The 26,721-nt window shown below is 44.1% G+C and overlaps 1 protein-coding gene across 10 annotated transcripts in view; it reads left to right on the forward strand.

Moving 5' to 3' along the window:
• ST6GAL1 (ST6 beta-galactoside alpha-2,6-sialyltransferase 1) overlaps window positions 1-25,509 on the forward strand; it is a 147,852-nt gene extending 122,343 nt beyond the window's left edge. For 7 of the 10 annotated variants that reach the window (XM_032171872.2, XM_032171873.2, XM_058427066.1 and 4 more), the window contains 5 exons: window positions 384-481; window positions 14,248-14,370; window positions 22,497-22,595; window positions 23,813-23,987; window positions 25,208-25,509. In XM_032171872.2, coding sequence (XP_032027763.1) covers window positions 384-481; window positions 14,248-14,370; window positions 22,497-22,595; window positions 23,813-23,987; window positions 25,208-25,449 — 737 coding nt within the window. In that variant the 3' untranslated portion in view covers window positions 25,450-25,509. The remainder of the gene's footprint in view (window positions 1-383; window positions 482-14,247; window positions 14,371-22,496; window positions 22,596-23,812; window positions 23,988-25,207) is intronic. The other 3 variants (XM_032171876.2, XM_032171875.2, XM_032171874.2) reach the window with 1 other exon arrangement.
• Window positions 25,510-26,721: the final 1,212 nt, after the last annotated feature.

Genomic DNA, 26,721 nt, shown 5'->3' on the forward strand with positions numbered 1-26,721 from the left:
TAGAAATACAATCTACTGGTGATACCAAGAGAATATTGGTTTGCTGCTTTGATAACTGGAGTAGCTATTCCATTCTAAGTAGCACACTGGCTTTGTTCACTTTTCTGCTGTGCCCAGGCACAAGTGAATGTCTTTGAATGGGTTTCAGGAATGCCACAGTATGGCCCCCTTCAGCCCTTACAGTGGCTGGCAGACAGGTGGTCATCTCTGCCTAGGAGCTTTACTGAGCACCACACAAATATTGCCATTTCGCCCTGTGGATCATGATGGGGTAAAGATGGGGAAGCATTATTCCCTTGCCCCCTCCCCCGCCTCCTGCCTTCCTCTTTTTCTGCATATTGCCAGCGCTCATCACTGCTTTTCTGTTTCTTTGTGATTTATAGATGATCATGATGCAGTCCTGAGGTTTAATGGGGCACCCACAGCCAACTTCCAACAAGATGTGGGCACAAAAACCACCATTCGCCTGATGAACTCTCAGGTAAAATTTCTTCTGTGCAGCTATGAAGTAAGAGAAGGACCACAGTGTGGGCTCTAATGTGGAATGTATCTACTGGGAGCACATCTAGGCTGCCAGTTAAGTCTCTTGATCTTCCTGAGTTCCTGATTCCTCACTGGAGAAGAAGACAATGATTCCATGACCCAACCTGATGATGTGTTTATTTAAAGAAAAACCCTTTGGTATTAGTGTCTGCTAATGGAGGTGTCTGGTGCCCAGAAAAAGTAGAGTTGAGCTGTCCTTGCTGCTGCAAGGTCATATCTGGAGGTTTGCATGAGGGACAGCAGAGCCCAGAACATCCAGGGGAGAGTGGGGAGTGTTGTGAAAAGTGAATGAAACAATACACAGGAGAGCACTTTTTGAACTGTAAAATACTATACAACTACTATAAGACAGTGTCACCATATAATTACATGTAATAAGGCACTAAAATTCATGTACTATTTCATAAATTCCCCTGGATAATTAGGTTCCTGGAGTATTTTCAGGTAGCACATGCCGATTTCTCAATACTAAGGGAAACCTGAGAAATATTCTTGCCACAGGGTTCTGTTAATATATTTTATTAGTGGGAAAAACTGTATTACACATATATCAAAATATCAAAAATTGCACAATAGGGCTGCAACCTGCCCATCTCACAGCCACCACCATTTGCCTTTTTCTGAATAAACATATGTGCTGTGGGTGTTTTTATGTCAGTGTTTAGTCTGCAGACTTCCCTAGGAGTCCTGGGCATGGGGTGGATCCTGGAACAGATCAGAAATGCCTTTTCAGCAGTGTCTAGTGGAATGTGTGTTTCTTTCCTTCTCTGCTAGGGCTCCACTTCCCTATATCTGTCTCTTCACTTCCTTACTTTCAGGAACTCACCAGCTAGGCAGAAGCTGCTTCCTGCATAGTCCGCTTTCCATCTGAAGCCCACAACCTTAAGAAACTTTTTTTTTAAATTATACTTTAAGTTCTAGGGTACATGTGCACAACGTGCAGATTTGTTACATAGGTATACATGTTGGTTTGCTGCACTCATTAACTCATCATTTACATTAGGTATTTCTCCTAATGCTATCCCTCCCCCTGCTCCCAACCCCACAACAGGCCCTGGTATGTGATGTTCCCCTTCCTGTGTCCAAGTGTTCTCATTGTTCAATTCCCGCCTGTGAGTGAGAACATGCGGTGTTTTGTTTTCTGTCCTTGTGATAGTTTGCTTAGAATGTTGGTTTCCAGCTTCATCCATGTCCCTACAAAGGACATGAACTCATCATTTTTTATGGCTGCATAGTATTCCATGGTGTATATGTGCCACATTTTCTTAATCCAGTCTATCATTGATGGACATTTGGGTGGGTTCCAAGTCTTTGCTATTGTGAATAGTGCCGCAATAAGCATACATGTGCATGTGTCTTTATAGATGCATGATTTATAATACTTTGAGTATATACCCAGTAATGAGATCGCTGGGTCAGTTAGTATTTCTAATTCTAAATCCTTGAGGAACCACCACACTGTCTTCCACGATGGTTGAATTAATTTACACTCCCATCAACAATGTAAAAGCATTCCTATTTCTCCACATCCTCCCCAGCATCTATTGTTTCCTGACTTTTTAATGATTGCCATTCTAACTGGCGTGAGGTGGTATCTCATTGTGGTTTTTTTTTTTTTTTTTTTGAGAGGGAGTCTCGCTCTGTCGCTCTGCTGCCCAGACTGGAGTGCAGTGGCGCGATCTCGGCTCACTGCAAGCTCCGCCTCCCAGGTTCATGCCATTCTCCTGCCTCAGCCTCTCCGAGTAGCTGGGACTACAGGCACCCGCCACCACGCCTGGCTAATTTTTTGTATTTTTAGTAGAGACGGGGTTTCACCGTAGTCTCGATCTCCTGACCTCGTGATCCGCCCGCCTCGGCCTCCCAAAGTGCTGGGATTACAAGCGTGAGCCACCGTGCCCAGCCTCATTGTGGTTTTGATTTGCATTTCTCAAATGACCAGTGATGATGAGCTTTTCTTCATATGTTTGTTGGCTGCATAAATGTCTTCTTTTGAGAAGTGTCTGTTCATATCTTTTGCCCACTTTTTGATGGGGTTGTTTTTTTCTTGTAAATTTCTTTACATTCTTTGTGGATTCTGGATATTAGCCCTTTGTCAGATAGATTACAAAAATTTTCTCCCATTCTGTAGGTTGCCTGTTCACTCTATGGTAGTTTCTTTTGCTGTGCAGAAGCTCTTTAGTTTAATTAGATCCCATTTGTCTATTTTAGCTTTTGTTGCCATTGCTTTTGGTGTCTTAGACATGAAGTCCTTGTCCATGCCTATGTCCTGAATGGTATTGCCTAGGTTTTCTTCTAGGGTTTTTATGGTTTTAGGTTTAACATTTAAGTCTTTAATCCATCTTGAATTAATTTTTGTATAAGGTGTAAGGAAGGGATCCAGTTTCAGCTTTCTACATATGGCTAGCCAGTTTTCCCAGCACCATTTATTAAATAGGGAATCCTTTCCCCATTTCTTGTTTTTGTCAGGTTTGTCAAAGATCAGATGGTTGTAGATGTGTGGTGTTATTTCTGAGGCCTCTGTTCTGTTCCATTGGTCTATATCTCTGTTTTGGTATCAGTACCATGCTGTTTTGGTTACTGTAACCTTGTAGTATAGTTTGAAGTCAAGTAGCATGATGCCTCCAGCTTTGTTCTTTTGGCTTAGGATTGTCTTGGCAATGTGGGCTCTTTTTTGGTTCCATATGAACTTTAAAGTAGTTTTTTCCAATTCTGTGAAGAAAGTCATTGGTAGCTTGATGGGGATGGCATTGAATCTATAAATTACCTTGGGCAGTATGGCCATTTTCACAACATTGATTCCTCCTAACCATGAGCATGGAATGTTCTTCCATTTGTTTGTATCCTCTTTTATTTTGTTGAGCAGTGGTTTGTAGTTCTCGTTGAAGAGGATCTTCGCTTCCCTTGTAAGTTGGATTCCTAGGTGTTTTATTCTCTTTGTAGCAATTGTGAATGAGAGTTCACTCATGATTTGGCTGTTTGTCTGTTATTGGTGTATAAGAATGCTTGTGATGTTTGCACATTGATTTTGTATCCTGAGACTTTGCTGAAGTTCCTTATCAGCTTAAGATTTTGGGCTGAGATGATGGGGTTTTCTAAATATACAATCATGTCATCTGCAAACAGAGACAGTTTGACTTCCTCTTTTCCTAATTGAATACTCTTTATTTCTTTCTCTTGCCTGATTGCCCTGGCCAGAACTTCCAACACTATGTTGAATAGGAGTGGCAAGAGAGGGCATACCTGTCTTGTGCCAGTTTTCAAAGGGAATGCTTCAGTTTTTGCCCTTTCACTGTGATATTGGCTGTGGGTTTGTCATAAATAGCTCTTATTATTTTGAGATACATTCCATCAATACCTAGTTCATTGAGAGTTTTTAGCATGAAGGGCTGTTGTATTTTGTTGAAGGCCTTTTCTGCATCTATTGAGATAATCATGTGGTTTTTGTCATTGTTTCTGTTTATGTGATGGATTATGTTTATTGATTTGCGTATGTTGAACCAGCCTTGCATTCCAGGGATGAGGCTGACTTAATCGTGGTGGATAAGCTTTTTGATGCGCTGCTGGATTCGGTTTGCCAGTATTTTATTGAGGATTTTCGTATCGATGTTCATCAGGGATATTGGTCTAAAATTCTCTTTTTGTGTTGTGTCTCTGCCAGGCTTTGGTATCAGGATGATACTGGCCTCATAAAATGGATTAGGGAGGATTCCCTCTTTTTGTATTGATTGGAATAGTTTCAGAAGGATTGGTACCAGCTCCTCTTCGTACCTCTGCTAGAATTCAGCTGTGAATCTGTCTGGTCCTGGACTTTTTTTGGTTGGTAGACTATTAATTATTGCCTCAATTTCAGAGCCTGTTATTGGTCTATTCAGAGATTCAACTTCTTCCTGGTTTAGTCTTGGGCGGGTGTATGTGTCCAGGAATTTATCCGTTTCTTCTAGATTTTCTAGTTTATTTGCATAGAGGTGTTTATAGTATTCTCTGATGGTAGTTTGTATTTCTGTGAGATTGGTGGTGACATCGCCATTTACCATTTTTTATTGCGTCTATTTGATTCTTCTCTCTTTTCTTATTAGTCTTGCTGGCGGTTTATCAATTTTGTTGATCTTTAAAAAAAAAAAAACAGCTCCTGGATTCATTGATTTTTTTGAAGAGTTTTTTGTGTCTCTATCTCCTTCAGTTCTGCTCTGATCTTAGTTATTTCTTGCCTTCTGCTAGCTTTTGAATTTGTTTGCTCTTGCTTCTCTAGTTCTTTTAATTATGATGTTAGAGTGTTGACTTTAGATTTTTCCTGCTTTCTCTTGTGGGCATTTAGTGCTATAAATTTCCCTCTACACACTGCTTTGTATGTGTCCCAGAGATTCTGGTATGTTGTGTCTTTGTTCTCATTGGTTTCAAAGAACGTCTTTATTTCTGCCTTCATCTTGTTATTTACCCAGTAGTCATTCAGGAGCAGGTTGTTCAGTTTCCATGTAGTTGTGCAGTTTTGCATGAGTTTCTTAATCCTGAGTTCTAATTTGATTGCACTGTGGTCTGAGAGAAAGTTTGTTATGATTTCTTTTCTTTTACATTTGCTGAGGAGTGCTTTACTTCCAACTATGTGGTCAATTTTATAATAAGTGTGATGTGGTGGTGAGAAGAATGTATATTCTGTTGATTTGGGTGGAGGGTTCTGTAGATGTCTATTAGGTCTGCTTGGTGCAGAGGTGAGTTCAAGTCCTGGATATCCTTGTTAACTTTCTGTCTTGTTGATCTGTCTAATATTGACAGTGGGGTGTTGAAGTCTCCCATTATTATCGTGTGGGAGTCTAAGTCTCTTTGTAGGTCTCTAAGGACTTGCTTTATGAATCTGGGTGCTCCTGTGTTGGGTGTGTATGTATTTAGGATAGTTAGCTCTTCTTGTTGAATTGATCCTTTACCGTTATGTAATGGCCTTCTTTGTCTCTTTTGATCTTTGTTGGTTTAAAGTCTGTTTTATCAGAGACTAGGATTGCAACCCCTGCTTTTTTTTGCTTTCCATTTGCTTGGTAGATCTTCCTCCATCCCTTTATTTTGAGCCTATGTGTGTCTCTGCACATGAGATGGGTCTCCTGAATACAGGACACTGACGGGTCTTGACTCTTTATCCAATTTGCCAGTCTGTGTCTTTTAATTGGGGTATTTAGCCCATTTACATTTAAGGTTAATATTGTCATGTGTGCATTTGATCCTGTCATTATGGTGTTAGCTGGTTATTTTGCCTGTTAGTTGATGTAGTTTATTCCTAGCATCGATGGTTTTTACAATGTAGCATGTTTTTGCAGTGGCTGGTACCGGTTGTTCCTTTCCATGTTTAGTGCTTCCTTCAGGAGCTCTTGTAAGGCAGGCCTGGTGATGACAAAATCTCTCAGCATTTGCTTGTCTGTAAAGGATTTTATTTCTCCCTTATATATGAAGGTTAGTTTGGCTGGATATGAAATTCTGGGTTGAAAATTCTTTTCTTTAAGAATGTTGAATCTTGGCCCCCACTCTCTTTTGGCTTGTAGAGTTTCTGCTGAGAAATCCGCTGTTATTCTGATGGGCTTCCCTTTGTGGGTAACCCGACCTTTCTCTCTGGCTGCCCTTAATATTTTTTCCTTCATTTCAACCTTGGTGAATCTGACAATTATGTATCTTGGGGATGCTCTTCTCGAGGAGTATCATTGTGGTGTTCTCTGTATTTCCTGAATTTGAATGTTGGCCTGCCTTGCTAGGTTGGGGAAGTTATCTTGGATAATATCCTGAAGAGTGTTTTCCAACTTGGATCCATTCTCACCATCACTTTCAGGTACACCAGTGAAATGTAGATTTGGTTTTTTCATATAGTCCCATATTTCTTGGAGGCTTTGTTCGCTTCTTTTTACTCTTTTTTCTCTAAACTTCTCTTTTCGTTTTATTTCATTGATTTGATCTTCAGTCACTGATACCCTTTCTTCCACTTGATTGCATTGGCTACTGAAGCTTGTGCATGTATCGCGTAGTTCTTATGCCATGGTTTTCAGCTCCATCATGTCATTTAAGGTCTTCTCTACACTGTTTATTCTAGCTGGCCATTCATCTAATCTTTTTTCAAGGTATTTAGCTTCCTTGCAGTGGGTTTGAACATCCTCCTTTAGCTCGGAGAAGTTTGTTGTTACCGACCTTCTGAAACCTACTTCTGTTAGCTCGTGAAAGTCATTCTCCGTGCAGCTTTGTTCTGTTGCTGGCAAGGAGCTGCGATCCTTTGGAGGAGAAGAGGCACTCTGGTTTTTAGAATTTTCAGCTTTTCTGCTCTGGTTTCTCCTCGTCTTTGTGGTTTTATCTACCTTTGGTCTTTGATGATGGTTTTGGTGCGGATGTCCTTTCTGTTGATGTTGATGTTATTGCTTTCTGTTTGTTAGTTTTCCTTCTAACAGTCAGGTCCCTCAGCTGCAGGTCTGTTGGAGTTTGCTGGAGGTCCACTCCAGACCCTGTTTGCCTGGGTATCACCAGCAGAGGCTGCAGAACAGCAAATATTGCTTCCTGATTCTTCCTCTGGAAGCTTCGTCCCAGAGGGGCAACTGCCTGTATGAGGTGTCAGTCAGCCCCTACTGGGAGGTGCCTCCCAGTTAGGCTACACAGGGGTCAGGCACCCACGTGAAGAGGCAATCTGTCTGTTCTCTGAGCTCAAACACCATGCTAGGAGAACCACTGCTCTCTTCAGAACTGTCAGACAGGGATGTTTAAGTCTGCAGAAGTTGCTTCTGCCTTTTGTTCAGCTATGCCCTGCCCCCAGAGGTGGAGTCTACAGAGGCAGCAGGCCTGGCTGAGCTGTGGTGGGTTCCGCCCAGTTCGAGCTTCCCTGGCTGCTTTGTTTACCTACTCAAGCCTCAGCAATGGTGGATGCCCCTCCCCCGCCAGACTGCTGCCTAGCAGGTCAGATCTCAGACTGCTGCACTAGCAGTGAGCAAGGCTCCGTGGCTGTGGGACCTGTCGAGCCAGGCACAGGATATAATCTCCTGGTGTGCCATTTTTTAAGACAGTTGGAAAAGCGCAGTATTTGGGCAGGAGTGTCCCGTTTTTTCAGGTACCGTCTGTCACGGCTTCCCTTGGCTAGGAAAGGGAAATCCTCTGACCCCTTGCACTTCCTGGGTGAGGCGATGCCCCGCCCTGCTTGGGCTCGCCCTCCGCGGGTTGCACCCATTGTCCAACCAGTCCCAATGATATGAACCAGATACCTCAGTTGGAAAAGCAGAAATCACCCGTCTTCTTTGTCAATCATGCTGGGAGCTGCAGACCGGAGCTGTTCCTATTTGGCCATGATAAGAATATTTTTATAATGGGATAGAAATTGAGGAACTTAACTTCTTTGTAAGTGGTCACCATCTTGTTGTTTTTTTGTTCTTCCTCTAATACCTTTTAATTTTTTTTAAAGAAAATCACTTTCCATCACCGTCACATCTTCCAGTTGCCTCTAGGTGCTTCCAATGCCTGTTTGTTGTTCAAATTTATATTTTGACTTTTGGTATTACTTTTATTATTATTATTATTATTATTTGAGATGGAGTTTCGCTCTGTCACCCAGGCTGGAGTGCAGTGGTGTGATCTTGGCTTACTGCAACCTCCTTTTCCTGAGTTCAAGTGATCCTCTTGCCTCAGCCTCCTGAGTAGCTGGGATTACAGGCATGCACCACCATGCCCAGCTAATTTTTGTATTTTAGTAGAGATGGGGTTTCACCATGTTGGCCCAACAGGTGAAACCTCAAGTAACCACTCACCTTGGCCTCCTGAAGTGTTAGTATTACAGGCATGAGCCATCGTGCCTGGCTGGCCTACTTTTATTATTACTAGAAGAGATAGGATTGAAAGGAATGGACTGGCTAGCAAGAAACTCTCTGGGGCAAATGACAGTTGACCTAGACTTTGAAAGATGGGCAGGACTTGGGGAAATAGCAATAGACGGGCACTCCAGAAAGTGGAATTGGCAAGACAGAGGAGAACAGGAAATGAGGGAGGCATTACACCACTCCAAGAGTAGTGTAATGATCACTCCCCTATTAGTGATCAGGCTGGAGTGCAGTGGCGTGATCATAGGAAATGAGGGAGACATTCAGATACCCCTGGCTAAGTTGGAGGTGGAGGTGTGGAAGAATTGGCTGGCGTTGCCCCGTAGAGAGAGATGAGGCTGGACCTTCATGGCTGCTTGTGCTCTGGCAAGTGTGGAAATTCAGACAGAGGGTTAGGACCACCTTTGCCCCTTTCCCTTCTCATGCCTAGTCAGAAACCCTGGAGCTGGAGAGCACTTTCGGGAGCACTAAAACCTCATCTCTACTTCTATATAAGATGCTACCTAAATATCCAGGAGAGGTGTTCATTTACTCTTCATTCATTCATTCATTCATTCAACAAATATGTTCAGTATTGAGTAGGGTGTGGCAGTCAGTACATAAACTCTATAGTTAGCCTGCTTGGGGTTGAAATCCGGCTCTGTCTCTTACTAGCTGAAGGATCATCAAGTTACTTCTCTCTAAAAAAGGGAGAATAATTCCCTTACAGGGTTGTTGTGAGGTATAAATAAGAAAAATCTGTGCAAAGCACTTAGACCAATACCTGGCACATGTATCAATAAACATTAACTGCACTTACTATTGATATTTGCAGACATTGGTAGTGGAGGGTACAACTGTGAGCAAAACAGACTCAGCCTCTGTTCTTATGATGCAATCAAATGGTTTTACAAATAAATAAAGTTGCAAAAGAGAACTAGAGAAGAGAGTGGTCAAGGTACTAGGAGGGCCCTGAAAGGGGAGATTTGAGCTATTCAAGGTGGTCAGAATCCGTAAGTAGATGGTACTTGGCTGTGTAGAAGGAATGTGTGGATGTTGAAAAGGGTGGGATAAGAGCTTTTTAGGAAGAGGCAACAGCATAGGTACAGTTTTGTGTGGAAGGAAATGGGGGACTGGAAGGTCAGGAAGAGGTGAGTATATGTGGGGCTATGTGATGAGAGACAAGGCTGAAAGCAAGGAGTCAAGCCATGGTGCTGCACTGAGGCATCTTCTTTTTTCAGTGGGGGTAGGGGGTTGGCCTGTCACCCAGGCTGGAGTGCAGTGGCGCGATCTCGGCTCACTGCAAATGCCACCTCCTGGGTTCAAGCGATTCTCCTGCCTCAGCCTCCCAAGTAGCTGGGATTACAGGTGCCCAACCACCACGCCTAATTTTTGTATTTTTAGTAGAGACGAGGTTTCACTATGTTGGCCAGGTTAGTCTCAAACTCCTGACCTCAGGTGATCCACCCGCCTCAGCCTCCCACAGTGCTGGGATTACAGGCGTGAGTCACCGCACCCGGCAGGGTGAGGCATCTTCTTCATGGCATGATCAGATTTGCATTTTGTAACCATCACTGGCTTCGATCTGAGCAGAGGGGCTGCAGTAGATGAAGATACATAGTTAGGAAGGTCTTGCAGTAGTCTAGGTTAGATATGCTGATAGCTTGCACAAGAGTAGGGGTGAAGGTGAATGTGAGAAAAGAATGTATTTAAGGGCTACTTGGGATTTGCAGTCAGCAGGTTTTAATGTCGCATTGGATGTGAGAAGTAAAGGGAGAGGGGCCAAAGATGCAGCTCAGTTTCTTTCTTGTGTAACTTGGCAGCTAGAAGTTGAAATTAGAAGTCAGCCCCTTATCCATGGTTTCACTCTCTGCAGTTTTATTTATCTGTGGTCAGCTGCAGTCTGGAAATATTAAATGAAAAATTCCAGAAATAAGCAATTCAGAAGTTTTAAATGACACGTTGTTCTGAGTAGTGGGATGAAATCTTACACATCTTACTTTGTCCCTTCTTCATCACAGGAAGAAGGATGGGTACAGTACAGTAAAATATTGAGTAAATAAGCAAATTCAATAAAGTAGCAGGATCTGAAGTCAACACACAAAAAATATTTATTTTTTCTATTATATGCAATAATGATGAATGATCTAAAAAGGAAATTTAAAAAACAATTCCATTTACAATAGAATAGCATACGAAAGCATAAAATACTTAGGAATGAATTTAACCAAGGAGGTGAAAGACTTGTACAATGAAAACTACAAAATATTTCTGAAAGAAATTAAAGAAGACACAAAAACCTGGAAGACATCCCATGTTCACAGATTGAAAAAAGTATTGTTAAGATGTCAATAATACCGCATATGATCCACAGATTTAATGCAATCATTGTGAAAATCCAAAAGATATTTCTTTTTTTGCAGAAATAGAAAAAGCTATCCTAAAATTTATATGAAACCTCAAGGGACCCCGATTAAACAAACAATCCTGAAAAATAAGAATAAAGCTGGAGTTCTCTCACCTCTTGATTTCAAAAAATACATATGTTACAATAATTGAAAGAGTGAGGTACAAAGACAAACATATAAACCATTGGAATAGAATAGAAAGTCCAGAAATAAACTCTTGTATATATGCGTCAATGATTTTTGACGAGTGTGTCAGGATCATTCAGTGAGGAAAAGACAGTCTCTTTCAGAAATGATACTGGGAAAACTGGCTATCCACATGCAAAAGAATAAAGTTGGACCCTTACCTAACACCAAAAATAAAAATTAACTCAAAATGGATCTATGACCTAAATGTAGACCCAAAACTGTAAAACTCCTAGAAGACAACATAGGGCAAAAACTTTATGACACCAGATTTGGCAATGATTTCATCACTATGACACCAAAGGCATACATACGTAACAAAGGAAAAAATATACAAGTTGGACTTTATGAAAATTAAAAATATGGCTGGGCGCGGTGGCTCACGCCTGTAATCTCAGCACTTTGGGAGGCCGAGGCGGGCGGATCACGAGGTCAGGAGATCGAGACCATCCTGGCTAACACGGTGAAACCCCGTCTCTACTAAAAATACAAAAAATTAGCCGGGCGAGGTGGTACACGCCTGTAATCCCAACTACTCGGGAGGCTGAGGTAGGAGAATGGTGTGAACCCAGGAGGCGGAGCTTGCAGTGAGCTGAGATAGCGCCCATTGCACTCCGGCCTGGGCGACAGAGCAAGACTCCATCTCAAAAAAAAAAAAAAAAAAAAAAAAAAAAAATTAAAAATAATTATATATCAAAAGATACTCTCAACAGAGTAAAAAGACAACACACATAATAGGAGAAAATATTTGCAAGTCATTAATCTGATAAGGGATTACTGTACAGAATATATAGAACACTCATCAAACAACAATAAAAAAATCAAACTACCCAATTTAAAAATAGGCAAAGGACTTGAATGGACATTTCTCCAAGATACACAAATGAAAAGAGACTCAACCCTTTTTTTCTAGGGAAATGCAACCCAAGAATACAACACAGTACAACCTCACACCCATTAGGATGGCTTCTATGATCAGAAATTGGAATCCATGGGCACTGTTACTGGGAATGGAAAATGGTCAGCCACTGTGGAAAAGAGTATGGCAGTGCCTCAAAAACTTAAAAATGGAATTATCATGTAATCTAATAGCTATTTATTGGCGTATACGTACAGAAATTGAAAGAAGGGTCTTGAAGAGATATTCATACCCCCATATTCAGACTACTGTTATTCACAATAGCTGGAATGCAGAAGCAACCCAAGTGTCTATTGGTGCTGAATGGATACGCAAAAGCTGGTTATACATATAATAAAATATTATTCTTAAAAAGGAAGGAAATACCGATATTGGCTACAACATGGATGAACCTTGAAGACATTATGCCAAGTGAAATAAGCCGGTCACACACACACACACACACACACACACACACACACACACACACACACAAAATACTATATGAATGGTGGTTGCCAGGGAATGTGAGGTGGGAGGGGGAATGGGGAGTTACTGTTTAATGAGTATAGAGTTTCAATTTTGCAAGATTGAAAAAGTTTTGGAGATGGTTTGTGGTGATAGTTGCACGACAATACAAATGTACTTAATATATCACTGAACTATACACTTAAAAATGGTTAAGATAGTCAGTGTTATGTTATATGTATTTTAATACAATTTTTTAAATTGGAAAAAATGTCAGTAGGGGAGACAGTCACAGAAGTACAAACACTGTATGACTCCACTTTATATGAAACACCTGGAGTAGAAACAAAGTAGAATGATGTTTGCCAAGGGCTAGGAGGAGAAAGGAATGTGGAATTGTTGTTTAATGAATACTGTGATTCATTCTGGGAAGCTGAAAAAAGTTCTGGAGATGGTGGTGATAGTTACACAACAATATGAATGTACTAAGCTGAATACTTAAAATTGCTAAAATGGTCAATTTTATGTTATGTATATTTTAAAAGCTTTTTTTTTTTTAAATCAACAGGGAGAAACCAGTTGATAGAGGGAGCAAGTGAATATACTAAAAAGAGGAGAAAATGATTAGTTACCCAGAACATGATGGTGGTGGAGCCAAAGCATAGTGGAGGATGAACCCCAGCAGGGGGGAGTCAGAGGGAAGAAGGTGGGAGTGGTGTAGCTGGAGGCAGTCGGTATTAGAAGGATGAGAGGGCTTCTATTTTCCCTGCAAAGTGGGATGCAAGGCCAAGTCAGAAGGAGGCTGAGGGGGAAAGAGGTTTTAGTAGAGAAGGTTTGAACAAAGAGATTTATAATTGTCATTGAGGTGAGTGGGACAGTTAGTAAACCTGATGAATGGAGTAGGATTTCCAGGCCATGCTGGGCTACTTTGAGGTTGAAGAGAATGAATTTAGAGAGAAACCAGTCTCTGATGCATGGCTGGTAGGATCTGGAGGTGAGCAGGCAGCAGCAGATAGGAGAGGGGAGCGGGGAGGAGCCCTCCCTGTGCACTGTCTTGGACTGAGGAGGCTGCCTGTTCTCTGAGCACCTCTCTGTGGTGTTTCAGTCCTCCTCACTGTAAAGAACAAAACCCCAATCCCGCAAAGATTCTGAAACTGTATTTAAGGCCAAAGTAAGGTTGCTTGGGAATTAAGAGTACTGGAGTCAGACAGGCTTTGATCAGATCCCTCCCCTAGCACTTCCTATGTGAGTGACTTGAGCAAGTTGCTTTACTTTACCTTTCTGAGCCTCCGTTCCCTTACTTGTAAGACAGAAATATAAATAGTTACTACCCAGGGTTTTTTTTAAGGATCAAAGGAGTTACCATGTGTGGAGCATGTCACCCAGAGGCTGGTATGCAGCACGTGCTTTGTAAATAGTAGCGATGGGCACTACTGAAACCTGAAGGCTGCCTCTGCCTGTTTGCGAATGACTCCACCTTCCCAAATCCCAACAGGGAAGGTGAGTCAGCTTGAGACCACTTGAGAGGCATCTAGCAGAAGGGAGGCAAAACTTCTCTTAAAGGATAATTTTTAGGGAAAAAAAGGTAAGATGATGACTCTCATATATATATAAAAATGAATTCATCATGAAGATTTTATTTTACTCGTATGATGGAACCAGGCAGATATTACAACTGGCTCAAAGGAAAAGTCAAAGCAACGCAAATTTGGAGGAGGAGTTGAACTAGTTTTTCTGTGAGATAAGGCAGGGGGAGGGGAGAAGTCAATTGAAACTCTCCTGGGCAGCACCCTGCCCAGTAGGCACATGTATTAGTTGCCTACAATTCACAAAGAGTTGTGAAATAGCACCCGTGGAATCAGAATCTGATAGGGAGGAAGAGTGTGCTCAGAAAATGCATGGCTTTCTACTGAAGCAGATTTTTTTCCCATTACACTTCTAGATCTCTGTACACCATTGTGCCAGGGCTGAGAGGAAGGTGGTGGCCCACTTCCCGCGATACACTACCCACCCTCAAGAGAGCCTTTCCTGCTTCTTAGGCAAATCAGCTCTTTTTTCACCTCCTGTAAGCAACACTAAGTATCTGGCTGTTCCTTTTGTACTCAAGTCCTGGCCACTCAGTGACAGCACTTGTGGTACTGAACTGTGACAGACACTTTCTATCACTGCCCTTTCTTACCTTGATATCCTAAAAAGCTGGTGGTCTGTCTTCTCTATCTTTTGTCCTGGTCAGTTATCCTATTTTGTGTCTGTTTCTGTGGATTAGCAAACGGGGTCCCCACCCCCACTCCACAAGGAGAACATCTGGCACCCAGAAGTCACTGAGAGAATAGCTGTTGCTTTGGTAGAATTCTGCCTCTGAGTATAATAAAAAAAAAAAAAAAAAAGAATTCTGCCTGAGTGGCTTGTTCTCTTCCCAGACGGAGAGGTCTCCTGACAGCAGCTCTCTTCTTTTTCTTTTCTTTTTTTTTTTTTGAGACAGAGTTTTGCTGTTGCGCTCAGGCTGGAGTGCAGTGGCGCAATCTCGGCTCCCTGCTCTGCCTCCTGGGTTCAAGTGATTCCCCTGCCTTGGTCTCCCAAGTAGCTGAGATTACAGGCACACACCATCACACCCAGCTAATACTTTGTATTTTTAGTAGAGACAGGGTTTAGCCATGTTGGCCAGGCTGGTCTCGAACTCCTGACCTCAGATGATCCACCTGCCTCGGCCTCCCAAGGTGCTGGGATTACAGGCGTGAGCCACTGCGCCCGGCTTCAGCAGCTCTCTTCTAAAACCATCTGGACCCACCATTTGTTCAGCTCCCCTCCCTTGGCCATGATGAAGGCATGCAAAACAAAAAAGGCACTTTTCTTGTTGAGAAGGTGGCTTTTTATAGAGAATGGTGTCATACTGTTAGGTTTCAGGCCAGCAGACCTAGTGAGGCATGTGACGCTTCTGTGCCAGGTGTGGCTATAAGAGTCAACAGGAAAAATGATATATGTAAATGGATGGGTCTTTAAATAAATGCAGTTTTGACTATAAGTGTAAGAAGGTTTCTGTGAGACTCAACTCAGTACCTCCTGTACCCAGTGGGCCCGAGAGAGGAGACAACAGGACAAGAAGACCCAATGGCTTCCTTGGAAGCTTTTGTGCTAGCTGGAGAGAGAAGACCTACTTCCTGTATGTCTAGTGACAGTCCATGCTGACTGGACTGCAGCCAGGACATTTCCAGATTACTCAGTGGGGCTTATCTTAAAATAATAGTTGATGGCCATTTGTTAAATATATTATATATACCATCTAAGGGTCTTACATGCCTTATCTCATTTGATCTTCATGGTAAACCCTGTGAGATATGACCACCAACCACCATTTTACCTCAGAACTCAGGCTTCCAGAGTTTGAGTGAGTTGCTCAGAGGAGCCCAGAAAGTCAGCGACAGAGGTGGGATTTGGATCTAGGTGTTTGCCACCAGCACTTTAAATCACCAAAGCTTTCTGGAAGCTCCAACTTTTCTTCTCAAGATACTGAAAGACAGACAGGTATCTGGATGGGTTGGCGGGGCAGGTGGGAGGCGGCTGAGATTTCCATCAACAACAGGTCTAAAACCAGCGATGGTGAGCTGGGTGATTTGGATGGAACCCCTGCCATACAGTCGATTAATATCATAATTGGAGCTAAAATTTAATCATGATGGCAATCATGAGTTCTGGGGCTTCTTGATTTGGGCCAGCAGACACACTCTCAATCACTATTTCTCCGAATCAGAGAAAGGATGCCTTCAGGCTGTGTCTTCACAGGGCTTTTCCTCTGTGCGTGGTGGAAAGACAGAGCTCTGCGGGTCTCTTCTTGTTGTAAGGACACTGGCCCCACGGGATTAGGGCCCCACCCCATGACACATTTAATCCTAATTACCTTCCCCACAGCCCTATTTCCAAACAGGGTATTAGTCACATTAGGGATTAGGGCTTCAACATAGGAATTCTGGGGGCACACAATTCAGTCTATAACAGAGGGAAAATAGATTTGAGAAGAAAAAAGTCCAAAATATGCACAGTGGTAATATCTGAAGATGTGTGTGTGTGTGTGTGTGTGTGTGTGTGTGTGTGTATGTGTGTTTCTATTCTTGCATTTTCTAACTGTCCCCAGTGAGCATTTGTTACTTTCTAACTGAGAAGGTTACTTTAAACAGTGTCTTTAGCAGCAGCACTCCATGCCCTGGTGTAGCCTTTTCCTGGCAGATGTTCTCCAGGGCTCTGCCGCTCCGCCAATGACTTATTCTCAGCATGAACTCCTCCCCTGCCCCCTAAGAGGATCTCCAAACCCAGGTCACACTCCCCCTGCAGGTAAGTACAGGCGTTTGAGAACTGCTTTATTCTTCCAGGAACGGCTGGTCCCCTCAGCAGGGCCTTACAAGGTGGTTATGTCTAAATAAGGCACCTGAGGCCAGGAGATGTGAAATGGTCCATCTAATACCATGGAGTGAGTTAAACACAGAGCAGGACTGGAACCCATGCTTCCAATTCCCCATCCAGTTTTAAGGCAATCTTTTCTTTTCTTTTTTTTTTTTGAGACAAAGTCTCACTCTGTCGCCCAGGCTGGAGTGCAGTGGTGCGATCTTGGCTCACTGCAACCTCTGCCTCCCAGGTTCAAGCGATTCTCCTGCCTCAGCCTCCCAAGTAGCTGGGATTTCAGGTGCCCGCCACCATGCCTGGCTACTTTTTGTATTTTTAGTAGAGACAAGGTTTCACTATGTTGGCCAGGCTGATCTCAAACTCCTGACCTCAAGTGATCTGCCCGTCTCAGCTTCGCAAAGTGCTGGGATTACAGGTGTGAGCCACTGCACCTGGCAAGGCAACGTTTTTTTTTTTTTTTGGTAGAAAATCTTTGAACTTCATATAGATGGTATTAATGTGGGTGAATTCAGAGCCATGTGTAAAGTTTCAGGAGGGAAATGCTTCCTGGCTTCTCCCTTATTCCCTTATCCCTCTGCCAGATCCACGCCCCAGCCACTTTCTGTTTCTCTTCTCTGGATAAAACTATCATTCATCTTCACCTATTTCTATTTTCATGGATTACTGTCTCATTCATCTCAAGTAGCTCAAGTGAATGGCTATTTCTCCACTGGATACAGGAGGACTGAGGGTGACCTGACCCTCATGGTGTGCTTGCTTATTTGAATGTCTGATGGTTTTATGGGTGTAGTCCTGCTGGAGCAGAAAGAATATCTGTTAGGAGATTGCCCCTGGGCTCCGGTTCTAACTGTGCCCCAAACTCATCGTAGCCTTAGGCAATTCTCTTGTCCCTCTGGGCCTCAGTTTACCCATCTGGAAAATAATGGGTCTGAATTTAATACCTTGAGTATCATCCAGCTGTGACATACTACAACTCAGGCAAGAAGCAAATTCTCCTAACACTCCATACTCCTATCCAGTGTTCTCTGACGTCCTTCCCCAAGAGCTGTGGTACCTTACCCCGCCCACATTATGTGAGGCATTGTAGCACATAGGTTAGAAGTGTGGTCTCTGGGCCGGGTGTGGTGGCTCATGCCTGTAACCCCAACACTTTGGGAGGCCGAGGTGGGTGGATCATGAGGTCAGGAGATCAAGACCATCCTGGCTAACACAGTGAAACCCCGTCTCTACTAAAAGTACAAAAAATCAGCTGGGTGTGGTAGCACACGTCTGTCGTACCAGCTACTCGGGAGGCTGAGGCAGGAGAATCACTTGAACCTGGGAGGCAGAGGTTGCAGTGAGCTGAGATCCTGCCACTGCACTCCAGCCTGGGCAACAGACGAGACTCTATCTCAAAAAAAAAAAAAAGTGTGGTCTCTGGAGCCAGACCTAAGAATCCAATTCAGACTCTCTTACTTACTGACTGTGTAACTTGGACAAATTACTTAGCATTTAGCATCTCTATTTAATTATAAAATGAGCATATTAACACTTACTTCCTAGGGCTGTTGTGAAGATAAACCGAGTTGAGGTATGACAGCACCTAGCATGTAGTAAGCATCATTAAATGGCGTCTGTTGTTTTTACGTATTGTAGAGAAGAAAGCTTCGTGCATCTCTTGAAATTTCTGAGGACAGTGAAGCCACAGCTGGGAAAGTCTCAGGGAGCCAGGAGTTGCTGGTCCCCTGCTTTGCATACTCAAAATTGCTGGAAAGGGGCTATAGCAGGGGGAGACATTTTTAAAAAATCCCAGTTATTGCTATTCCTCATGAGTATGTATATATCACCTGGCATCAGTACTCTGCATAGAAAGAAGCATAGCTAAAGAAAAGACACTTTGCTTTTAATATACCAGCTGTTTTCAGGGGAATAGGGTGGATGGGGCTAGGGAGTACTGGCCCTCTGTCCTCAGGCCTCCCTGTCACCAGCTCAATCACGCCTATCTTACAAATCCCCATCTAGCAGGAAGCCTGCTCTGCCCTTGGACTATAGACCTGAAGGGCTGTTGTAAGTTACAATGTTCCCAGTGGAAGGAGGACAGTACTTAAAGTTACAAGATGTGGGTTCTGTTCTTAGTTCTTATGGCCTGTCAGCTGGGGAACTCCCAGCTAGTAGTCTCATCCTGGAACTTCTTTTTTTTTTTCCTCAAGATAGAGTCTCGCTCTGTCACCAGGCTAGAGTGCAGTGACACGATCTTGGCTCACTGCAACCTCTGCCTCCCGAGTTCAAGCTATTCTCCTGCCTCAGCCTCCCAAGTAGCTGGGATTACAGGTGCCCACCACCACGCCTGGCTAATTTTTGTATTTTTAGTAGAGACAGGGTTTCGCCATGTTGGCCAGGCTGGTCTTGAACTCCTGACCTCAAGTCAGCCACTGCGCCTAGCCCTCATCCTTGAACTTCAAATTTCCACCCCACCTCACCCCCACAGGCGTATACCAGTTGTTCCTTTTTCTCTATTCTTATGCAGGAAGTGGCCTGAGGTCCAGGAGTCCCCTTGGTCCCCTTTTTCCCTCACTCTCAACATTCAATTAGCCTTCACATCTACAGCCGACAATTGTAACTTCTTTTCTTTACTCCATTATTTCTTAGGTGAAAACAGGAGCTTCTATGTGGTCTTCTTTTTTCCAAAAACTAATTCAGAATTCTAGCGTGTTTAGATCTTCCTTACTTAAAACCCTTTCCTGGTCCCCATAACCTGCTGAAGAAATCCTAAGCTCCCTGGCTTGACCTCTGTCTACATTTCTCTCTCTTCCAGCTCTTTCTCTGTATCCTAGCAATACCCAACTACTTGCAATTCCCAAACAGGGTACACACTGTACTAGTTGTTCCTGCAAGAGACAGGAACACACATCCCCCCACGCTAGCTTAACAAAACAAAAAATGTATTTCTCTCTCATGCAAAAGAAGTCCAAAGGTAGACATTCCAAAGTTAATATGGTGTTCCACTGTCAGAATCCAAGGTCTTTCTACTTTGTGGGTTTACAGTTCTCAGCATATGACTTCCACTTTATGGTCCAAAATGACGGCTCAAGCTCCAGCCATCACATCCACATTTCAGCCAGCAGGAAGAAGGAACAACGAAAGGCATAACCTTGCCTCTAAGGATAGTTCCTGGAAGTTACACTTGCTTACATACCATTGGCCAGAATTAGTCACCCAGCCATATTTATAAGAGAGGCTATGAAATTTTTTTATTTCAGGGAGTCTATTTTAGGTTGCCATGTGCAAAAGTAAAAACCAGAGGTGTTGGTGGTCAAAGAAGAAATAGAGAATGGATACTGGGTAACATCTAGCAGTTTCTGCCACACACTCACACATTTAGGGGTTTGCACTTGGTTCCCTTTGTCTCAGACATCCCCTCTCTCATGCTTACAGTCTCTGCTTGGCATCTTCTTTTTTGCCCCCTAACACTTGCTCATTTTTTTTTTTTTTTTTTTGAGATGGAGTCTCACTCTGTTGCCAGGCTGGAGTGCAGTGGTGCAATCTTGGCTCACTGCAACCTCCGCCTCCTGGGTTCAAGTGATTCTCCTGCCTCAGCCTCCAGAGTAGCTGGGACTACAGGCACCCGCCACCATGCCCGGCTAATGTTTGTATTTTCAGTAGAGACGGGGTTTCACCATGTTGGCCAGGATGGTCTCAATCTCTTGACCTCGTGATCCACCCGCCTCAGCCTCCCAAAGTGCTGGGATTACAGGCATGAGCCACTGCACCTGGCCCAACACTCGCTCACCTTATGGCCATCCTCATACTACCTCTGTTGTTGCACCATCACAGCGTGTTAACCACTACCCTGTGACCTCCTAGAGGGCAGGGACTGTATCTTTCCTTTGGCTCCTTAGCACCCAGTATAGGTGCACAATCTCCAGCCAAGGTAGACCAACCACCAATATTTCTTGTCTCAAAGATATATTGAGGAAATGAGAGTATATTCTTCAGGCTTCCAGGAACTTCCTTACATCTGTAGGAAGGTATGGGCATGGGGATAGCTCAGTGATTGTAGAGGCTCGTGGCAGACTGCTATTCTTTCGGTTGCACACAGGCCGTCTCTCTTGCCATCGTTTTTTCCAGATACTGCAGTGACATTGATTAGGTCTCAGCCTTGGCGATGTAGGCCGAAGTGGGGAGGGATTATTGCCATGATTCTTGCTTTCATTTCAGTCGGTTCTTGATTTGATTTCTGCCATTTATTCCTCTCCATTTTTACCTGGGCAACGTCATCTCTCACCTGCTTTTTAAGGTGAATGTTGACAGCTGATTTCATATATGAGTTCTGGCTTTCTTAAGAGGGACATGGCTCCCTTCATTCTTAAGCCTTTGGGGCTACTTTTCTTTCTCATTCACTCATGATCTCCATTTGATCCGCAAGACAGCTCATGTTTGAGAGAGCAGAGCAAATGTGTTATTCCCATTTCACAGATAAGAAAATGAGGGCCGGCCGGGCGCGGTGGCTCACGCCTGTAATCCTAGCACTTTGGGAGGCTGAGGCGGGCAGATCACGAGGTCAAGAGATTGAGACCATCCTGGCTAACAAGGTGAAACCCCGTCTCTACTAAAAATACAAAAAAAAAAATTAGCAGGGCATGGTGGCGGGCATCTGTAGTCCTAGCTGCTCGGAGGCTGAGGCAGGAGAATGGCGTAAACCCGGGATGTGGAGCTTGCAGTGAGCCGAGATCGCGCCACTGCACTCCAGCCTGGGCAACACAGCGAGACTCCGCCTCAAAAAAAAAAAAAAGAAAAAAACAAGAAAATGAGGGCCTAGTAAGAGTACTCTATTTGCTCAAGATCATAGGAAAGTTAGTGGCAAAGCCAAGAGTTGATCCTGGATCCTTTTGTTTCCAAGACCAGTATCTTTTGCAAATACTTTTCTTTATTTTGATAAATAATTAACATTTACATGCATTATTTTCCCCCAGAGTTTGAATTCTCTCTTAGGATAGATTCCTAAACATGGAAGTATTGAGTCAAAGAGTATAAATGTGCTTAAAAAAAATGCTCTTAATACATTTTGCAGAATTCTTCAAGCAAGGTTGTCACACTCATGTTTAAGGCAGGTATAACTACCCATGTGCAGGCCAGCCCAGGAGCCAGTGTGGTGGGGAGAGGCCATAGCCAGCCATAGCTGGTTCCCTCAGCCAGCAGAGACACACATGAGCTTCTCACCAGCTCAGTGAGGGTCTTCTGTTGGGAGGTGTGCATTTTTGCATGCACTCTGGCCTCTCCACACAAACTGAATATTTCACGTGGTGCTCAACCACAAGCACAGCCATCTGTTCCGTGCTGCAGAAACTATTGGCTGTGTTGGACTTCGTGAGAGATCCTATGTCAGTCTCCATCATGATGTATATGTAGTGTACTGGACTCTCTAGGTGACTGAAAGGATTCCAGAGATAATTTTGATTATATGAGTCTCTGACTTCAGACTCCACTCTTGTGACCACCACACAAGGTGTGACTCCAGGAGGCTGGGATGTCATGCTATTTGCACTGTACCCTTGCCCCCGTAATCTCAAAGCCTGACTGGGTGGAACCCTTTCTGTTCTATGGCTAGTGGCTTGTGATAAATGTCCTTTCAGGTCAACACAGTGCAGGGTGGCATCTTTACCTTTCTGTCACCGAAGTTAAGTGCCGCACCAGAACTTAGAAGCCTCATGGGGCTCTGAGGCCTCAGGCTGTACCTTGTGCTATGTCAGCTATTACTTCATGTCAAACATTTGCGTATGAATGTTCAAGTGACAGCTTATCTCTTTCTTCCTGCAGTTGGTTACCACAGAGAAGCGCTTCCTCAAAGACAGTTTGTACAGTGAAGGAATCCTAATTGTATGGGACCCATCTGTATACCATTCAGATATCCCAAAGGTAAGTGGGTGTCCATGGGAAACAGGGGTTGGGTTTCCTGTCTGTCTAAAGATTTTCCTGATTTCCTAGGTTTTTAAAGTCATGGCTGACATTGGCTGTCCCTAAAGGCTGGGTATTTGAGTTTTAGGGTACCCCATTTCATCTGGACTAGCAGATTCAGAAGTAGTCCTGTCCTATGCCAGCTACTCTCCTTGCCGTGCCAGGCACTGCCAGGCATTGTCTCCCAGTTATATTATTTACTGGGATAGTGGCTGGAGTTCCCAACATCTGGGGTAGATTGTTCATTAATGCAATTATTCCTAATGAGCATCAGCAGAACTCGAGAGTAGTTGCCGTTACTCCTGTAAATAATATTAGCACACTTTTATTTCACACTTCCAATATCCAGAATTCTTCCCATTTACACTCTCATAACAATTTAAGGAGATAGATGGAAGCGTGGTTGTTCCCATTTTACAGATGGGGAAATTGGAATGTGGAGAATGAAAGTTCCCCATTCCAATAGGGCTTGATTTATTAAGCAGAAGGCGCAGATCTGCAACAGCGTCTCTTTCCGGGGAAGGAGACATGAGTGGCAGACCTGCTGGATTCTAACCTCTCTGGAATAGTCCTCTCACTGTTAATGCATGTCAGTTGACCTCTCCCTGATACAGGCTGCTGTGGCCTCAGGAGCATGACTCCTGAGAAGGGCAGAGAGCACTGATCTTGGGACACTTAACTCTTAAGTTGGATCTACCAATGCCTGACAGGCTCTGGTGACCCCTGGCACCCTCACTATCTGACTTTCAACAGTTTTGCACTGATCTCACTTAGAACTCAAATTTGCCTAGGTCAGGACAAGGACTCTGAACCCATAGATGTCCTATGCTCTAGTTTTCTCCCCTTTAAAAATGAGAGATGGGGCCAGATGGTACCTGGGGCTCTTTTCAGCTCTGATAGTGTTCCCGGACTCTGATCTTGAAGCCTGAAGCTGATCTTGGGTCGCCAAGCTCAACTGTCCCCCAAAGCACAGGCTATAGGCTAGGCCCCACCCTGCTATCCAGCAAAACCTGTGGCTGGAAGAGAAGCCTGTAGTCTGCTGCAAGAAAAGGGCTGTGCCTCAGGAGCAACCTTGTTGGTCCTTTCCCCTCCTCACGTCCACTGATGAGGATGACTCCTGGGGGGAGCAGCTCACTGGCCCATTTCTCCCTTGAGAGGACCAATTCTTTCTTTTTCAGTGGTACCAGAATCCAGATTATAATTTCTTTAATAACTACAAGAGTTATCGTAAGCTGCACCCCAATCAGCCGTTTTACATCCTCAAGCCCCAGATGCCTTGGGAGCTATGGGATATTCTTCAAGAAATCTCCCCAGAAGAGATTCAGCCAAACCCCCCATCCTCTGGGATGCTTGGTGAGTTCATGTCGGGGAAAAGACCTTGCATGTTTGTTTCTAGAAGAGATGAGCTTTTTTTCTGGGGTCTCATTCATTCATTCGTTCGTTCGTTTGTTCACTAAACAATTGCTAGGATTTTGCTCTGCTTGTAGACCGTGCCAAGTTCTATCTAAAATACAGAGGGAAATAAGATAGAATCCTTTTTCCTGAGGGCGTCTACTGGGGAGGTCAATCAGATGTCTGAGGCAATATTCAATTTGTGCCAGAAGAGAGAGACAACCTGGTGTCACAGGAGGGAGGACACCTTCTAGCTGGACAGTCGCATATAGGCTCATGGAGGGAGTAGCGTTCGGTAGGCTTTGGAGAGGGGAGAATTTGGCAGAGGAAGATGGAGGGAAGGGAAGCCGTGAACAGGGAGGGAGGCGGGAAAATGAGGAGCAGGGCTGCACCTTAGATGAGGGGAGCAAGGCACTTTTCTCAGGTGTACAATTTAAGGGGGTACCCCTTAAAAAGTCAGTCATCAAGATAATATTTCACTACAGTATCTTCAGAAAACACAATTAATGTACAAATTATGAGTGAACTATCAAATATTTAAATAAAGATAGGGTCAGTAACGGTGCTGTGCAGAGCTTATTGGAACAATGCTGGCCAGGGGCCCTCTTCTTGGATTTTCTCCACACCTCATCAAACAGACTGCGGAGTGCTCCTGTTCCAGCTGTCCCTTTGCCCAGCTAAGGGAAGAAAAGTCTTCCCTCCCCCAACACTGTTTCATGCAAGTGCTGTAGGAAAAATCTGCTCCCAAATAGCACCATCCAAGAGGTTCGGCAGGATGTGACAGTGCTAGAAAGTGCTAACTACACATGATGCCACTGTCTCCTCAATCAGCTCAGCAATCTTGTCCTCTTTCTCCAAATAAATTATTCCATGGATACATTCACTGGCTAATTGATGGAGTCATTTAATCTACTAGCATTTAGGGAGGATCTGTTATTCACCAGGCCCTGGCCTAGGTACTGGGGATTCAAGGGTGTATAACCCTCACACAGCCCTGCATCCTAAGGAACACTGCTGAGCTTGGCTTGCTGAAACTTAGATTGGGAATCACAGTCATAAATAGAAACTCCAGAGGGAAAGCTTTCCAAATTTGGGGTAATGAGCTGCTGGACCCACTGGGCAGGGCTCTGGGGTGCTGTGGTGGGTTGTCAGGCATGACTCACCTCTGCTCCTCTCTCCAGGTATCATCATCATGATGACGCTGTGTGACCAGGTGGATATTTATGAGTTCCTCCCATCCAAGCGCAAGACTGACGTGTGCTACTACTATCAGAAGTTCTTCGATAGTGCCTGCACGATGGGTGCCTACCACCCGCTGCTCTATGAGAAGAATTTGGTGAAGCATCTCAACCAGGGCACAGATGAGGACATCTACCTGCTTGGAAAAGCCACACTGCCTGGATTCCGGACCATTCACTGCTAAGCACAAGCTCCTCACTCTTCTCCATCAGGCATTAAATGAATGGTCTCTTGTTCCCCCCGGCCTGGGAAGAACATTTTCCTGAACAATTCCAGCCTGCTCCTTTTACTCTAGGGGCCTCTGTCAGCAAGAGCACGGGGGCTTCAAGAGCCTGTGGTCAGGAAATCAGGTCCAGCCTTCCCTGTAGCCAGACAGTTTATGAGCCCAGAGCCTCCCGCCACACACATGTACATATATCTAGCATTCTTTCCAGACAGCACCCCCCCCCACCTTCCACCGTGGTAGATGCAAGATCTACCTCTCCCATCAGGGCTGCCAAAGCTGGGCTTTGTTTTTCCCAACAGAATGATGCCATTCTCACAAACCAATGCTCTATATTGCTTGAAGTCTCCATCTAAATATTGATTTCACGTTTTAAAGAAATTCTCCCAAATTACAATTGTGCCCAATGCAGGGTGGCTCTGGGGGGCAAGTAGGTGGTACAGGGGGTTGGAAACATGCTCTGCGCCTCCAGAAAAAAGTTGCTCCCGAGGTCCATGCCCCTGGAACGTGTTCCTATCACTCTGGCTGGTTGGGCTGGTCCTTAGACTGGGTGCTTATGATTAAAGGGTCTTAGTTAGCCCACTTTCCCTCTCCATGTGGAGATGGAAGGTAGAGAAGGATACAGTGTCTGTCCTCAAGTTGCTATGGTTCAGTGAGAGAGGCAGACATCTGAACAGGCAGGTAGGATTCAGTGTGCTCAGTGCACTGGGGATTTGGAGAGAGATGGGCTTGCTCTCTCTGTGCACCCAGGAGGGCCACGCACTCAAACTGTGTTTGTGGATCAGAGAAGGCTTTATAGCACGGGGCATTCAGATGAGTCTTAGAAGAAGAGAAGAAACATGGCAAGCAGATTACATCTGAGCCATTTGAATTGTGTTTTTCTTTCTTCCCACGTTTATTTTTTAAGATCTACATGAACTTAGAGACTCAAGATATGTTTTTAGGAAACCTCCTACCCATGTCTGAGGTAGCAAGTGCAGCCTCATGACAGATACCAGGCAATCCAGAGCCACAAAACCTGATTTCTCCAGGCTGTGCCTGGCCTGACCCGACCCTATCCTGTCAGCTGGGTTTGCATACCACAGTCCCATTCTTCCTTTTCAATACCTACCCCCAAATCTTCTCCTAACCACCATCTGTTTTTTTTGTTTTTAAGGATTTTTTGCTTTAAAAGCATCTTGACCCCAATTTCTTTGAGCTCACGGGCCTTTTTCCGAAGGTCTCTCAGGGTGT

The sequence above is a fragment of the Hylobates moloch genome, unplaced genomic scaffold, assembly GCF_009828535.3.
Source record: "Hylobates moloch isolate HMO894 unplaced genomic scaffold, HMol_V3 SCAFFOLD_13, whole genome shotgun sequence".
In the NCBI taxonomy this organism is placed as follows: domain Eukaryota; kingdom Metazoa; phylum Chordata; class Mammalia; order Primates; family Hylobatidae; genus Hylobates; species Hylobates moloch.